We start from the raw sequence: 15,986 nt of genomic DNA, 5'->3' as shown, positions 1-15,986 counted from the left end.
GATCGCAATATCGATAGATCGATGCATATCGATATAAGTCGATGACCTTCGATCTGTCGAACTTATATCGAATGAAGTAGTAATTGCGATACAGAAAATAAACATGAGTGGGTCTACTATTAATCAGAAAGAATACTTGAAGAAGTATTTAAGTGGGAGTTCCGGTGAAAAGAAGAAGAAAAAACGTAAAAAGCCTGCTCTACCAGGAAGGTGAGAACCACGATCTACTAGTGTTGTATTTATCTTTTAAGAGAATTTCTGAGTTTTGGATTGGTGTGGTGTAAGTTTTTTTTATTCCTGCACTATTATTGTCAAACAGGGACTGCTTTTGAAAAATTTGCTTTAAGATAATGCTGCGGGGTTGAATGTAAGCGTAATGCTATTGTTCTTAGTAGTAATGAATTTCAGGGTGCACTTCTCTTTCACTCAATATCGTTGAAGCCAGTCGATCCAATCACAGATTTTAACGCTTTTAAGGGGTTATTTTCTTAGTTATGTGTTATAGAAATGTGTTTACATTCGCAGGGTCCAAATTGTGGACGACGATATTGATTTGAGTAATTTGCAGCCATTGGATGACGGAGACTACAATCTATACGAATTGGCCGAAGATGCTCCTCAAATTGCCGGAATTGTTGACGAAAGGCCCGAGGAAGTGAAAGCTCTTGAAGCGTTTCGGGGATCTAAATGGAAAATCGTGCAAGATGAAAACGGTATAGAAGATATAAAGGTAACCGAAGAGCGGACTTATAAAAGTCGTGATGTATCAGACGAGCGTTTTCGTGATATTGACATAGTTTCTCCCGTATTCCCTGACAGAAATCGGGGAGAAAACGTTGATAGGGCTCAAAAGAAGTTTAATAGTAAAGTCAGTGATGATGACTCAGATGCATCCCCTCCAAGGAGGTCTCGAGCTCCAGACAGTGATGAGTCTCCACCTAGGAAAAAGGATCCAAAAACATCCTCGACATCAAATTCCTCTAGAAGGGCTGAAGGAAGTGTATCAGTAAATCGTGGCTCATCACCTTCCGCTAGAGGTTCACGAGGTTCTAGAAAGAAAAATGATTTTGAGTCCGATAACTCTGATATATCTCCTCCCAGGAAAACAAGTTCCAAATCGATTCAAAATGAACGTAAGAAATCTAGATTCGAAAGTGATTCAGATGTATCTCCTCCTCGCCCAGGGAGGAATAAAGAGGATTCTGATGAGTCTCCTTCAAGAAAAACTGGTGGCAAGAGCAGACCAAATGACGTTTTCAAGAAAAAGTCGAGATTTAATCGAGATTCTGATGAGTCTCCACCTAGAAAGTACAGTAAAAATGATGGATCCCATTCGTCTCCTCCAAGGAAGAGCAAGCTGCTTCAAAGAAAATCAAGAGCTGACTCAGACTCCGATGAATCGCCACCGAGGAAGTTTCCTAGTAAACGTGATTTTGATCAACAACAGCAGAAATCAAAATATCATCAAAATTCTAATAGGCCTGCAAGAAAAGACCACAGTGATTCAAAGAGAGAGACAGTGAAAGGTTTTAAGCAAAGAAGAAGCGACTCAGATGAATCACCACCTCGAAAGAAGGGCATTGTCAAAGACAGACGTCCTGATAATTCTTCAAAATATGACAACAGGATAGTTGAAGACAGTAGCAGCAGGAAGAATGAGAAGCAAGAGAGGACACTTGAGGGTAAAAAGGCTGGTTTACAGGATGCCAAAGCCCTGAGAATGGAGAATATGGAGCATCAATTGAAGGAAAAGGAAGTATTTTCTAAGGTAGGATATATAAGTGTTATGAATAGCAGTATTTACTATGAAATTGTGGATTGAGGTTGTTTGTATGCTGTCATCATAAGCAATGTGTATTAAGGTTATTTTTGTGGTTGTAATGCTGTTGTAACCAGTGTCCTGTTACTCATAACCCCAGGGTGACATATATGTCTTCGGTGACATTTAGCTTGCAGAACAATTCTCATCCACCAGGATTGATTTTCTGCCTCTTCTCATTAAACGAATCCTTCAATTGGTCCTACCATCTCAATCATGGTCTTCTTTAGTCTTTACTTCATTCAAAATTACTCTATTGTAGTCCTTCAGCATGCATCCCTACTCTTTCTGTTGGGTATGTATAGTCCACCTAATTCTCTATCTTTATTGTACCTATCTCAGTTATTCTGCCTTGCTGCTGGTTTTCACATTTCTCTATTGTGCTATTACATAACTCCCTTGTCCTTTGGGTGTGGGCCTGTAAATTTCCTTCAAAATCTTCTTGAATGGTAGGATTAGTTTTTTCTATTCCTTGTTAGCCAGATTCCATTATTCATATCAGTAGAGTAGTACAGTGTAAAAATTATTGTATTAAGTCTTGAGTTTTGTTTTATATGAAATATATTTTGAAAAAAGGATTTGGTTACATTTTATGTGTGGACATCAATTTTTTAAGGTTCGACCTAATTTAATTTTCTAGTTATTCAGTATAGTTCTTTGTTAATATTTTTCCTTAATGTGAAAAAAAAAAATTGCTTTATCAATTTTTATTCCATGAATAATACATGTTTATAGTTTTTGCATAATTTATTTTCGGTTATTTTTTTTCTTTTCCTTCATGAATAATCTTGCCAAAGTTTGCCATTGATATATTAATGTGAATATTGTTAGTGTGAATTATGTCATTGTGAAGGTAAGTAAAAACTTATATTTTGGCCCCATAAGAATCAAGGATCACCTCTGCTCTATTTTCAGGGCTTAGTCAATTGAAATGTTGCAAAGATGGCAATAGCCCATCTCCCAGTAGTAGCCCCAATTTTATTTTAAATGGCTCGAAAAGTGTTTCCAATTGCTCAAAAAGAGGCCTTTGCTGCTCATTTTTCACGTTTTATTCAATTTTCTTGTTATCCCCAACTTTTCCTTCTGAATACATATATTTTTTTTCTGTCATATGCTTTTCACCATGCCCTGGTGGGAATTGGTTGTACAAACCCCCTACTGAAAACAATGGTGATAGGCGTAATCTTGGTAGATGGTGGTCTGAGCATCTGCCTGGAATGCAGAAGGTTTGTAGTTTGATTCCTGGAGTTTTGTGCTGTTATTCCATCTCCACGCCACTGCCATGTCAACATCATATGTTTCTGTTCCTGACTCTTTGTTACTTCTTCTATTAGTATTAATGTTTGTATGTTCCCTAATGGTGACCTATGTGTATTTGATATTGATATGTATTCACACGTATGTTGTAGTCATGTTGAAAGATGTATGGTTTTAAAGATCATTGATTTTCATTTCTGATTAGATGAGTGACGAAGTATCTGGTAGAAATGCAGCCACTGTTATGCGAGATCGAGCCACTGGGAAAAAGAGAGACTTAGCCAGGGAAGCTGCTGAAAAGGCTGTGGAGAAAGAAAAGGAAGATAAGAAAAAGGAGAAGTATACAAGATGGGGGAAAGGGTAAGAGTCTGTGTATGAGAATAGTACACTTAAGTGAGTAAATAATAACATTCATTTGACAAAGATTCTCCCTCTGTGACTGTGAGGGAATAAAGCAAGTGAATACTGAATGCTTAACATTAAAACATAATCACTTACCTAGGTTACATACATGTTTTTAGGCAGTGCAGAAACATAACTACACGTATATGTACAGTGTAGTACTTTGAGGCCAATAAATAATCTGAAGATTATTTTTGGCCCCAACCAGTATCCAGATTTCCTTATACATTGGCCAGATTTTCTGGATATCATTCTGAAGCATTAAGTACATTTTGTGGAATGTTTCTTTTTTTAGAAAAGAACAAGGGTATTTGAAAATATGAGTATGTTGCTATGATTAAAATCAACCATGAAAACAGCTGTATTCAAATCCACCACTTCTCTCAGTGTTTCTTTTTATTTTATTCAAATTGTTGAGGAATGAATTTCCCATGTTATAAAATCAATGTTGGTAAAAGTTCTGAGAAAAAGTAATTGGAATTCAACTACAGTTGATTCGTAAAAATTGTAAGCAATTTCGAGAACAAATTAAATCGGTAAAAAAGTAATCAGTAAAATTACTATTACTTGTTGTAAGATTGTGCACTCTTTTAACCCTTTCGCACCAGACGTTGGGCGGAGCCGAAGGGCCATTTCATACACAGAGCACCTGACCTCGGGTATAGCTGTAATGGATTTTTCAATGCATACGATCGGACGTCGGCTCTGCCCGACACGAGGGAAGGGATGTGACCGCTGAGGTAGCAATTGTCGTATGCATTCAGCCCTGGCCTGAGACCCAGCTTAGCGAGTCCTTGGAGCCACTCCTCAGCAATTAAGACCGACCCTCCTTCTCATTTATGATCATCCTCACCACAGGAATCTGTTGCAAAGTGGTTATATTGTCAATAGTTTTTTCAATTATTTATTTTGTTGTATATTACAATTTCTTTATACTTTGAAATGAATTCTTCGTTATTTTCTGTGGGTAAGCAAGTTTTAAACAAAATTTTAGAGTTAAAAATAATGCCCTTCTGGACTTATTAATGCCCTGTCTTATTGATGCGTAGTTTTCCGCGGCGTTGTCTAGATGATGTCTCCATGTTTCTGGGTTTCACCGCGTGGATTTTCTTTGTGACGACAGTTTCTCCGGTATTCCAACCGGCGTCTTCAGGTCGAACCAGAAGAATTGTAGGTTGGAATAGTAGTAGTAGGTTGGAATACCGGAGAAACTGTCGTCACAAAGAAAATCCACGCGGTGAAACCGAGAAACATGAAGACATCACTTATGGTCTTATTACCATGTATTTACTAACTTTATTGTTATTCACACTAGAAACCTGTTTAAAATTCCACAGTGCTTAAAAAAATGTTAGTAATTCCTTTAGAAGAGTGAATTATTGAAAATCAAATACAATGTTTGGTTGAAAAAAACACTGGTAATGCAATAAGTTGACCGTGGATTCATGCTATGATAGGGTTAGAGGGTGGGGTAAGGGACGGTTACCCCATAGAGCTGGGTCCCAAATCTGAGGGACGAAAATACCCAGGCAACTCAGGCCCAAAAAAGAGCTCCATACAGAGAGGTTTAAAGTAGTCTTATGCTACTCGTAGCACAAGAACATTTTCCTATTGTAGGTGCCGGCAGGAAAGGGTTAAGACCACCTGGCAACTGTCGAATAATGGAGTAAAAATGTGGAATAATTGAGTCATAGAAATTTCTAAAGGTGCCATTTGACTGCAATTATAAATGCTGTAGCAACACAAGGGGTGTCATATTTTGTACCTGTCATAAGTTGGCTGCATCATAAGGGTGGCCTAGCATAAACGAGCAAATTATGGTACTGAGGGATTTAAAATTATTGATAGACCTAGGTAAATCAGGAAAGTAATCGTCAATTATGATTAAGTATTCGTTACAACAAAATTTACTATTCCTTTTTCACCATGAGGAGTAAATTACCAGTAAAAATTACATGTCGTAAAAAGTAATCCGAATACTTTTATTCTATTTCTTACCCACTCTGTATAAGATACATGAAATTCACCCTCCACTCCCCTAAATTACCTCATCTGGCAATGATGGCCTGGCATTGCATTATTCGTTGAGTAGGTGTCACAAATCTAAAACATTATGTAATAATTTTGCTGAAAATTAAAAATGCTGTAATTTCCATTATCTGCACTTACGCTGGTATGGATCCAAAATATTTGTTAGATTTGTAAGTTAAGCTATTAGTCATTTACTGCAAACAGCATAATTGATGATTGTAAGCACTGTATATGTACTATAGTATGATAGATGGCTCAAAACACTATGTGAGATAGAACACTGTTTTTAAAGTTGAAAAACCTTACTGCTATTTTAACAATTTCTGTGATATTATCTTTATGTGCCATTTTTGGTCACCATTCAGCTTTAATTAAATATTTGTTGCAGACTTAAGCAGGTTGAAGATCAGCAATCACGCTTGCACGAGGATCTCTATGAAATGTCAAAACCTTTGGCACGTTATGCTGATGATAAAGATTTAGAAAGTTACTTGATGGAGCAGGAAAGAGATGGAGATCCAATGCAGGAGTATGTAAGGAGCCAGAAACTAAAGATGGAGAAAGAGAATCCAAGCCTTGGAGGAGAAAGTAAGTACCTATAACTGCTAATTATCCATCGATGGATTATTGATGCATGATAATTACTCCTCCTTTATAAGTCTATAAAATTTATAAAGTTATTCAAGCGTTGCGGGTGACTCCGTAAAGATATCACCGTGGCTGTTCCTGCTATTATTAAATTAGCATAGAAAGGTATTATGACTGCATGCTAGGCTTAGGCAAGACTTTTTCTTGCACTCACCTTGACTTCTCTACATCAAATATTATTTTTTACTTGACTGTAAAAATCATACTAACTCCAGCCTTGGCACTGTATGAATACCATTGTCAAGGTTTCATTAATATTTGCCATCTTCTAGTAGTTTCTTTTGTTATGACATAAGTTTGGAATCAAAAATAGGTTTTACTTTCACCGTGCAAATGAACAATCAGTGATACACGTTATTGCTGCGACAGTTTTCATTATTTAAAGGCAGTAGATGTTAACAGGGGCGGATCCAGGATTTCTTTCTGAGGGGGCACAAGCAAGGCTGTATCCAGGATTTTGTCCTGGGGGGGTGGCACAAGGACACCTCTTGATTCAAAATGAATGCAATGATAATGGGACCATATTAAAAATCTAACATATTTTTTTAAGGGTCTGGGGGGGCACGTACCCCCCCTAGATCCGCCCAAGGATGTTAACGTAATTTAATTTTGTATTTTTTCACTGTTTTCATTGCATGTGTTTGCTACAAGTTGTTGGTATTCTATTTTTTGTTTCCAGCTGAGTATTTTATACTTTTAATCTAACAATTTGATAACTACCCTTTTGAAATTGAATATGTTCATATCTGGTTGATTTTGGCTAAATATTATAAAAAAATATGTATTCAGATTTGTTGTCTGTGATATTTGTGACTGGGGCATATTTCTTTTTTAATGCATATTAACAGTTATATGTGTAATATGTATGTATATTTTTTCACTGTCTCCTCAGCAAAGAAATATCCAGTGTATCAAGGGCCACAGCCCCCTCCAAATCGTTTTGGCATCAGGCCTGGTTATCGATGGGATGGTGTTGACAGATCAACTGGGTTTGAGCAAAAGTGGTTTCAGGAACAAAGCTCAAGAAAGGCATTGCAAGAGGAGTCTTATAAATGGAGTACAGAAGATATGTGAATGTCTCAGGTCTACCCATTTTTGGCATTGTTTTTGGAGAAGTTGGCATTTTTGGTTGCATGGAAGCTCTCAAGTTCAAAGAAACTGCCATGTAAATATGTGTCCTACTTATCTTGTTAGTGTATAAAATATTTCAAAAAAATATATATTTTTACTACTTTTTTATTTTTGTGTTAACTGATTGAAGGAATGTTTTATGTGCCCTATAGCACTTCAAGAACTTAATAACCCTACATATTAAAGGATTTGGTGATAAGAATCACCTTTCTTTTCCTTTCCCCATCATCAGTTATAGTGTTCTATTAAAATGTCAACAGTTGAAAGTCTTTAAACATTTGTAAATATAAAGTGTTGTTCTCATATCATCGAACAATGCTTATGATAGCCAAAATTTTATGGCGCTTCCGCATGCTAACTGAGTATGTCATTCTTAGGTGCTAAGAAACTATACAGAGAGCAAAGTGGTATGATTAGTAAGAATCGATGCTTTTCTGGGTTGCATACTTAAGTGTTAATTATTCGAGATCCACTTTATCATGGTTGTTTATAATTTAAAGGATTTCTTTCATATGTTATGATTGTGTATTCAAACCGGCAAAACTAAGCCATTACTCATAATGTGCAACTCATTTGTGAGGAGCAAGTCTAGGATAGCATACTGTAGAATTGTTTTAGTTCATCAACATTTGAAGTATGTAAGTTGAGTTGAACTGTTATCCCTACCTCCTGAATGAATTTTATAATGTGAGGAAGATGCCATTGGATTTACTTATACATACATCAACTCGTACAAGTGATGGTGTGCTTATGTGAATGGTTTCAACAGACCACAATTGTGCTTGAATGAATGCTGAAAATAATTAGAGCAGCTTCTATTTTCTGTTCTTACATTTCTGCTAATTGAGTGGTAAAACCATGGAGTTCATAATGTTCATGCATCCACACATTAAATTTTTGATGCCAGTGGATTGTATAACTGCGCATTAATAAGTAGTCCCATAAAAACACCAAAGGATGAAGTTCACCATGAAATAATATTTGACGGCTAAGTCAAATATTTTTTCATGGCGAACTTCATCCTTTGGTGTATTTAACTTTGCTCCCGTGCACGTGGCTGCATACAAACCCCTATGAAAAAATTGTATAAACCTGTTTCAAAATTTTATACAATCTTATACATTGCCATGGCAATTGTATAAATTGTATAAAATTTTGAAACAGGTTTATACAATTTTTTCATAGGGGAAGTTACTTGTTCCTGCAGTGCTTTTAAGTAGTCCCATGTTCATGCAGTTTATGTTTTTTCTAAATCTCCTTGCTGCTGTCTCATCTTATCTTTTGGTATGTTTAATTGTTTCAGTCCATCTATTTGGTATTTCATTGCATAGGTTGTCATTGAGTTAACATCATTTTCATTCTCTGTCCTGGGGATGTCCATGGTTATTGCAGATAGGCATTGCATTTTGACTGGTATACATATCTGCGGCACGATGTTTTTCCTGCCCTTGTTTCCGATTGGTTAGAGGTCTTAAGAGTGCCTTTCCATGCTGAGGACAGGTTGTGCCCATTCTTTCCTTTGACGTTTATGAGTGCTTTCGACAGCTTCCCTTATATCTCTGGGGAAGCACCCTCTTATCACGACATTTGTAGCCATAAACATCTATCAAAAAAGACACCCCTATCTACCAGCTAGTGCCCATACGGGATCACCCAAAAATAAAATCAAATTCCTTGTCTTATACAAAAGATATCACAATGCTGGCAAAAGAAATCAAAATTGACAGCAGTCATTATAAGAATAAGATGAAATATATAGCAGAGTATCAAAAATAAAAAGGAAAAAAATCGCATTTACTGAAGACACTTCGCCATTTTTCTTCTTTTGCAGCCTCAAAAATAGTGAGTAAGAATACTAATCGTGCCACAGTCAACTGCTGGTATAAATGCTGGCCGTAAACTCCTGAACCGAATAAAGTGATACATTAATCATTCCTGGTGGAGACAGCATGCTTTACAATATTTGGGTCGGAATTTATACGTATTTCTTTAGACCATTGCATCTGTGCCCATATGGGCACGCTAGCTGTTTAACGGTTAAGAAAAACTAAATTTTAGTCTTAAAACATTGGGCAATAGCTGAGAAGTACCCTTAGGTGGTGTATAATTGGCTGATGACCCTGGGGCCATATGTAAGGAGTAGTTTTCCCTAATGAAGGTTTGTACAGCCTCTTGTATGAGGTGATATTGGATTTGAAGGGAAGAGATTAGTTAGAGGTTGATATCCTCATTTTCATGGCATACTACTTATCTGATCAATCAGGCAAAATCAGTGTCTGGCCTTTAATACTTATAGGATGACATTGACTTCATAGATTATGAAATAGTTCTTCAGTATCTTTTTTTTATCATGGTGTGGTATATTAATAGATCACACCACAATACATATATGCTAGTGTCTTAATGCTTGGTACATACCCAAGTACATGAAGGACTATCAGATGACCCTGGGCCCAGTCTAAACTAGTTCAGGCTGTGTTCTGGGTTATAAGTTCGATGAATCAGAAATGTACCCTGTTTTTGGTCATCAGTATTCTTAGTGTTGTGTCTGAAAATTCAACTTAATCAAAGCCAATGTGTTATCATGGTTGTATTTTGTCCAAAGAGAATTTGAAGAAATTTTTATTCTGTATTTTTTTATTCTAGTTCTTATGTCTATATTCTAATTTATCCTATTGAGAAGCAATACCGACATGTCCATGAAAGAGCTTTTATGCCTTCAAAGATTAAATGAGGCTCACTGTCATCAATTTCTTTTTAATGTCTTACCTGCCTTGATGGTGGATGTGTCATGTCAGCAGAGACTAGAGATGTGGTTTATGCATGTAGGCACACCAGCACATTTCCTTTCCAATGTGTGTGAACATCTGGCGTTAGCATTCGAAGACTAATGGATTGGTCAGGGAGGCCTCACACCTTGGCCCTCCCGATCCCCTGACTCCAATTTTAGCCCCAGACCCCTAGATTTTTGGTTATGGGAGCATTTGAAGGCTACGCCACCTCACTCAACAGACAGTGCTTAGACACTTCAGGACCACACATTCAATGCATTCCAAAATTGACAACTAGAACCGGGTGTATTTCAAAGAGTACATGATTCGTTACGCTGTAAGGCAGGGGGGATCCATTGCCATGGACAAGCATCACATTGAGCCACTTCTATGTGTGGAAGTTATGTTGAATGTATCCTAAGAACAAATCTATTGCAGCAGTGGCATAACTATGTGGGGGGTTGAGGGGCATAGACCCCCCCCTCCCCCCCAGAGCCTCGGAGAAATAAAAATAATGTTCAAAACTATTGTCTAGTTTTGACATATAGCAAATTTTAATGAAACCCAAACTTTAAGTGCTAAAATTATGTAAAATGTATGTGCTGGCATGTCATTTTTCCAAACTTTTCCCAAAAGCGATCTCCCACCCCCCAAAGGTGGGAGGGGGGAGGTCGCCCTTCTCCATCCCCTCTCATCCCCCCATGAAGCATATTCCTAGTTTAGCCACAGTATTGCAGTTTGCAGAGAGTATTAGTTTCTGCACTGATCATCTTCAGCTGCTATGAACAAGTGTAACATAACTCAGATAGTACGTGTTTCTGGATCAAGGTTTATCAGATTTAAAAAAATTGTTTTATTGGGTACTAACACCTCTCAAAGTATTGGACGTATTTTTTTGGCTGATGGCTAGGTGTAGGCGTATATTATGGGGATCCCAAAAAGGTGCATATTGTGTTTATGATTCACTAGCCTTTTGTTGATATTTTACTAAAAACATTTTTGGATCGACTTGAATCAAGTTTCAAAAATTTTCATTAAAATGTTTTATTTTCTTTAGTTTTATCAGTAGGAATGTAACGCATAAATTTGCCAATGAGGGGTAATAAATTGAGTGGGGTAGATGAAGAACCCAGTATTTCTTAAATGGTAATGTACGGATCTATGAATGGCCCTATCAATTTGTCAATTAACATATAACCACAGCAAATATCAAGCATTCCAGAATCTCTTATGAGTTATCAAATGTAAATAAAAAAATCATGTCCATTGATTTATCATGTATTCACTGCATATAAAAAGCATCTTTTATAGTTAATAAATCAATTTTGACAACGAATGAAGCCTATTTATTTGCAATAATTCACCAATCATCTTCAATTTAACATGTTTCTCTGTGGTCTACGAAAGGAAATTTTAAATGAATGGCGGGGCAATCAGATGAGTACGATGTACCTCAGTGAGATGTCCGCAATGAGTAATTTCCTCTGTATTTATACTATTTATAACGCTTTTTATTTACTGATAATGATTTTTATTACAGTTTAATTTTTTCTCTACTACTTTTATGCTGAAAAGAGAAATATCAAGTTGGTGGATTGAAAACAAAATATAATCGTTTGCGATCCCTCACTTCCGGTTTCTAGTCGTCCACTCGTCTGACGTACTGGAGGAAACTATCACGTGTAAGTAGAGTATTGCATCTGTTGTGTATTTCATTAATTATTGACCATCCGTAATTTTGGGTAAATGGAATTGAATCGGGTTTAGTTTTAAATGCGTTCATCGTGGATATAGTTCGATTTTTCCGTTGCTAATTCCGTGAAAGCCGGATAAACCTCTGCCATGACCCTGTTGTCCGGTCGGTTTACTTAATTAATTTTCACGTCTCTATATTTCTAATAGCATTTTTCCTTGGTTTCAGCATGGCTCCCCGGTATGAAATGTGTGTTGGCCTCAACAAGGGCCATAAAACAACAAAAATCGTGCTCGGTAAAAGTAAACAAGACAAAAAGCACAAACTGCGACCGTCGAAGTTGAAGGGGGTGAGTGAAATGACTATTTTACCTCATTTATTAGGGTTAATTTAGTTCCTTAATGTATATGGTAATTACTTTAATTTTTGAGCCCTCCATATCGGTAATCCAAGCAAAAGATACGTTATGGCTCCTGCTTAACGGTGTGTTATTACTCGAAATTGTGAGCGAAACATTTTTGACATATGAGTGTGTATAATGGAACTTAAAATCATCGCCAATGGATTCAAAGGATCTGGTGTAGGAATCAGCATTTTTTAAGTGTGCTCGCATAGTACATAGCCCTCAAGGGTAAACCACATCCAAGTTAAGCCATTCATTAAACAACGAAAGGGTTTGCTCGGAAGTGCATCACAGTTTTGTTGATATGATGTGAAACTTTGATTCGTACCGAATTTTGGAGAGTATGAAGGAGACATAATGACGACTCGTATGATTCGTTGCTAAGCAGAGGAGTTTTGCTTTCAGCACAGTAATTCCGCTTTTCCTATATTTTTCATAGTTGTTAACTCGGCGGTGCTGATTCCTCGCTTACTAACCTGAAGATAGGTTTACACTGAGTAACATGTTCTATAAACAAGTTACACATAACATGTTTTACAATAAGTTACAAATCCATGAAACTTGTTACATTAAACAATGTGTTGTAAAACAAGTTTATGGTTTTCCGCACGAAGTAACACGCATAACATGTTACTCAGTGTAAACCCATCAGCAAGGCTGATTTTTATTTTACCATTTTGGTAGTAACTGATTTTCCTACGAGGCAATAGCTGACTTTGTCGTGATCGAACTACATTCCTCTGGATAAATGAAATATGGAAATATACATCGCCGGATAGCATGCAGCGATAGGTAACTTTGCTCTAGCTATCCATTAGTCGAAAGTCAATGTAAGGGCACCAATCTAACTGCGACAATGTTGCCATTTCCTCTTCCATACCTAACACGGAAAAAGATGGAGGGGGATTGACTACAATATAAGTTCCCGCACTTAAGATGTAGCATATTAGCAATGAAGCCAGCCATAAACGGTGGGGGAACTCATTCCCTCTCCCACTGTCATATTGCTGCCACATCCATTCAACTGATAACTGGGCCTAACGAAAGAAGAACATTAAATGGGATCATGCTGAGCATACTCAAGGCCATAAGTGGCATAAATGCTTGGACATGCTTTTGGTGTTTTAGATCTGACACACTTCTCATATTTTTAATTTAATAAACAGGTAATTCAAAACAATAGTTAATACTTGCTTAGCAGAGCATTGCCCACAAGAAATTACTGTATATTGAGCGTATAGAGTGGAAGGAACTTTTTGACCTTGCTATATCTGATTTATTTTACCTGTAAAAAAGGCCATATGGCGGTATAAAGGCTATCACTTGCTATAATGCAATTCTTGCAAAATGCCGTATTCGCTAAACTGGGCTTCCACTGTAATTGTGATGAATATACATGCTTGTTAGGGTTTTTTAGAATTGTGTATTCGAATGATTTAATTTCAATTAGGATAAGCGATGTGGCAACAGTTGTTGAAGCTGACCTCGTAGCTGTTCATACACATCAACATTCCTCAGATACTCTTGCAGTCTTTCTTTAATTGATAGTATAAACTGTATCACTTCATAATGGCTACCAGGCATCTTTCAGAGAATATGATATTTGGTCTGTAATTTTTTGGGTACAAGGATTGTGTTGGCTTCATACCCTTGGCCCCATGTTTACATCCCAGCAGTGGCAGAAATTTTTCCAAGGTTACCCCATCACCTGCTTGAGTGTAATTTACCAGAAAAAAGGGTGGGCTATATTTGGAGCAATGATGGGGTGTTAATCTGTGATCTCCTTGCAAACCCTCTGTTAAGAGAAGAATAATGCCATTCCCAAGTTTGTCCTCTCTTCACTCACCACCCTTCTCTCAAGGTGTAAAAAGCCTAACCCGTCAGTTGCTTCCTCCAATGCCATACTGTCCGTAATTTTTGGTTCCTTATTGAATTTCAAAATTTTTGACCTAAGATTTTGAATTTGTGTTCGTGTTCTGATGTCTATTTCATCATGCTGCTATGATTTTACCATCACATATCTTTGCATTTTCTCCTATTTATTGCATGAAGCAAAGTTTCAGGGTGCTGAGTTTTCTTTACCCAAAACTATATGGCTGATGACAATTTAAACACAGTGGTAGATAATGAACCACGCAGTAAATTTCCAAATATATGTGGCACTCTGCCTAAAGGCTTGAATAATCATAATGAATCTCTGTAATAGATTGAGAACATAATAATAGCTAGATAGTGGTTTCTAGTTAGTTTCATATTGACTACTAAAGTTGGCTAGCTGTAATTTTTCATGCCAACGTAAGATTTCAGTCCTGCTCACATGTTGTTTTTGATAGCAGAAGCTAGAGAATAGATTTTTTTAAATATTTGTTTTATATTGAAGGCAATGTCTATCATTAGTAATTTTGCTGCTAAACAAACTAGGACATCGGAAAAAGATGACGTCACCAACTGAATTGAGAATAGAATGTGTTAATTAGCAGCTTATCCATTTATCTATCTTGGGTTAGATAGGAAATAGAACTTGCATTCCACATAAGAATTTAAATCATCTTTGTGTATTAATCATATTGTGTGCTGAAGTGGCACATGCTGGGAAGTGCGACAAACATAGGTATTAAGATCAGTTTTAATAGGAAATGACTATTAAACCAGACTCATAGAATTAATTTTGCAATTTTGTGGTGTGTCTGGGTGGTTCCTAATGTTCCGTCTCAATGGGAATCTATTGATTTCTTCCAACCATCCTTCAAAATCACTGGATTACAGATTAAACATGACTTCGTTCGATTATCAACATTATAATGAAGTAATTAATATCTAAAGTAACCATTGGAAAGAGTAAATTAGCAAATTATTATGTACGTCAAGTATACCTTAATGGTGAGTGTTCAGGTTGCCTAAATTATCACTTAAGTCACTGACTCTTGAATATAGCTGCCCTTTGACTTTTTCCAAGTGATTTTGAGCAAAGAAAGGTGGGCTATATTGAGATTAATATGCTAGGTTTCGACAGCAGCATATATCACAAATGATTTTCTTTGGAGAAGATAGCTGGATGCCAATGGATGAGTGGATGTCTATTATTTAACACATTCATCAGTAACTTCAACGTCTTCATAATTTATTTTACTGGGTGCTGTTCAAGATTCCTGTTGTTTTTGTCCTAAACTATTATTGCCGAGGTTGAGTGCAAATGATAATTTGAGATAATCATCAAGTAATCAGTCTAATGCTAGAGATATTGTGCGCAGGTGCCTTGGCACCCACTGTAGACACTTGATTATGGTGGTTTACAACTTTTTTACGACATTGCAATTTAATGCAAATTTAAATTATGTATTGCTTTGCCAATGTCCTCAATGGACCAGGAGTTGGATGGTCATCGAGACTTTAAGGGTACTGTGTTCACTAATTTTTTCCTTTTTTCATTACAGAGGCAAACAAAGCATACTAAGTTTGTCAGGGACTTGATTAGGGAGGTTTGTGGCCATGCTCCATATGAAAAGCGTGCTATGGAATTGCTGAAAGTGTCGAAGGACAAGAGGGCTCTGAAATTCCTCAAGAGGAGGGTAATTATGTGTTAATTTAATTTCAAGAATTACCATTTATGTTTTCTATTGAAAAAATCATCAATGGTACCTATCATTTTCTTTCAGTTGGGAACTCACATTCGTGCCAAGAGGAAGCGTGAAGAACTGAGCAACATTTTGACACAGATGAGGAAGGCCCAGGCACAGAAGTAATTCTTTTGTAGCTTATCAATAAAAACTGTTATAAAGTAATGAGCCTAGCCTTTGTGCTTTCTTAGGATAGAAAAGCTGTTTCCCTATC

The 15,986-nt window shown here is 36.8% G+C and overlaps 2 protein-coding genes across 2 annotated transcripts; both read left to right on the top strand.

Annotated features, from left to right (window-relative positions):
* Positions 1 to 62: 62 nt before the first annotated feature.
* Positions 63 to 7,396, top strand: LOC124166883 (BUD13 homolog). Its single transcript, XM_046544594.1, has 5 exons — positions 63 to 210; positions 526 to 1,768; positions 3,282 to 3,436; positions 5,898 to 6,097; positions 7,050 to 7,396. The coding sequence occupies exons 1-5, from the start codon at positions 104 to 106 to the stop codon at positions 7,229 to 7,231; spliced, it is 1,887 nt and encodes a 628-aa protein (XP_046400550.1). The 5' UTR covers positions 63 to 103; the 3' UTR covers positions 7,232 to 7,396.
* A 4,239-nt stretch (positions 7,397 to 11,635) lies between these two features.
* Positions 11,636 to 15,937, top strand: LOC124167283 (60S ribosomal protein L36). Its single transcript, XM_046545199.1, has 4 exons — positions 11,636 to 11,741; positions 11,981 to 12,101; positions 15,590 to 15,724; positions 15,812 to 15,937. The coding sequence occupies exons 2-4, from the start codon at positions 11,982 to 11,984 to the stop codon at positions 15,896 to 15,898; spliced, it is 342 nt and encodes a 113-aa protein (XP_046401155.1). The 5' UTR covers positions 11,636 to 11,741; position 11,981; the 3' UTR covers positions 15,899 to 15,937.
* Positions 15,938 to 15,986: the final 49 nt, after the last annotated feature.

Source organism: Ischnura elegans, chromosome 10, assembly GCF_921293095.1.
Source record: "Ischnura elegans chromosome 10, ioIscEleg1.1, whole genome shotgun sequence".
Taxonomy (NCBI): domain Eukaryota; kingdom Metazoa; phylum Arthropoda; class Insecta; order Odonata; family Coenagrionidae; genus Ischnura; species Ischnura elegans.
This window is presented reverse-complemented; position numbering and strand designations above follow the sequence as displayed.

What these genes read in the sequence shown, in the direction of transcription:
- LOC124166883 (XM_046544594.1), top strand. Translation starts at nt 104, where the DNA reads ATGAGTGGGTCTACTATTAATCAGAAAGAATACTTGAAGAAGTATTTA. An exon ending in AAGCCTGCTCTACCAGGAAG is followed by an intron (nt 211 to 525) that starts GTGAGAACCACG and finishes TTACATTCGCAG; the next exon opens with GGTCCAAATTGTGGACGACG. An exon ending in TCCAAGCCTTGGAGGAGAAA is followed by an intron (nt 6,098 to 7,049) that starts GTAAGTACCTAT and finishes CTGTCTCCTCAG; the next exon opens with CAAAGAAATATCCAGTGTAT.
- LOC124167283 (XM_046545199.1), top strand. Translation starts at nt 11,982, where the DNA reads ATGGCTCCCCGGTATGAAATGTGTGTTGGCCTCAACAAGGGCCATAAA. An exon ending in GACCGTCGAAGTTGAAGGGG is followed by an intron (nt 12,102 to 15,589) that starts GTGAGTGAAATG and finishes TTTTCATTACAG; the next exon opens with AGGCAAACAAAGCATACTAA. An exon ending in TGAAATTCCTCAAGAGGAGG is followed by an intron (nt 15,725 to 15,811) that starts GTAATTATGTGT and finishes ATTTTCTTTCAG; the next exon opens with TTGGGAACTCACATTCGTGC.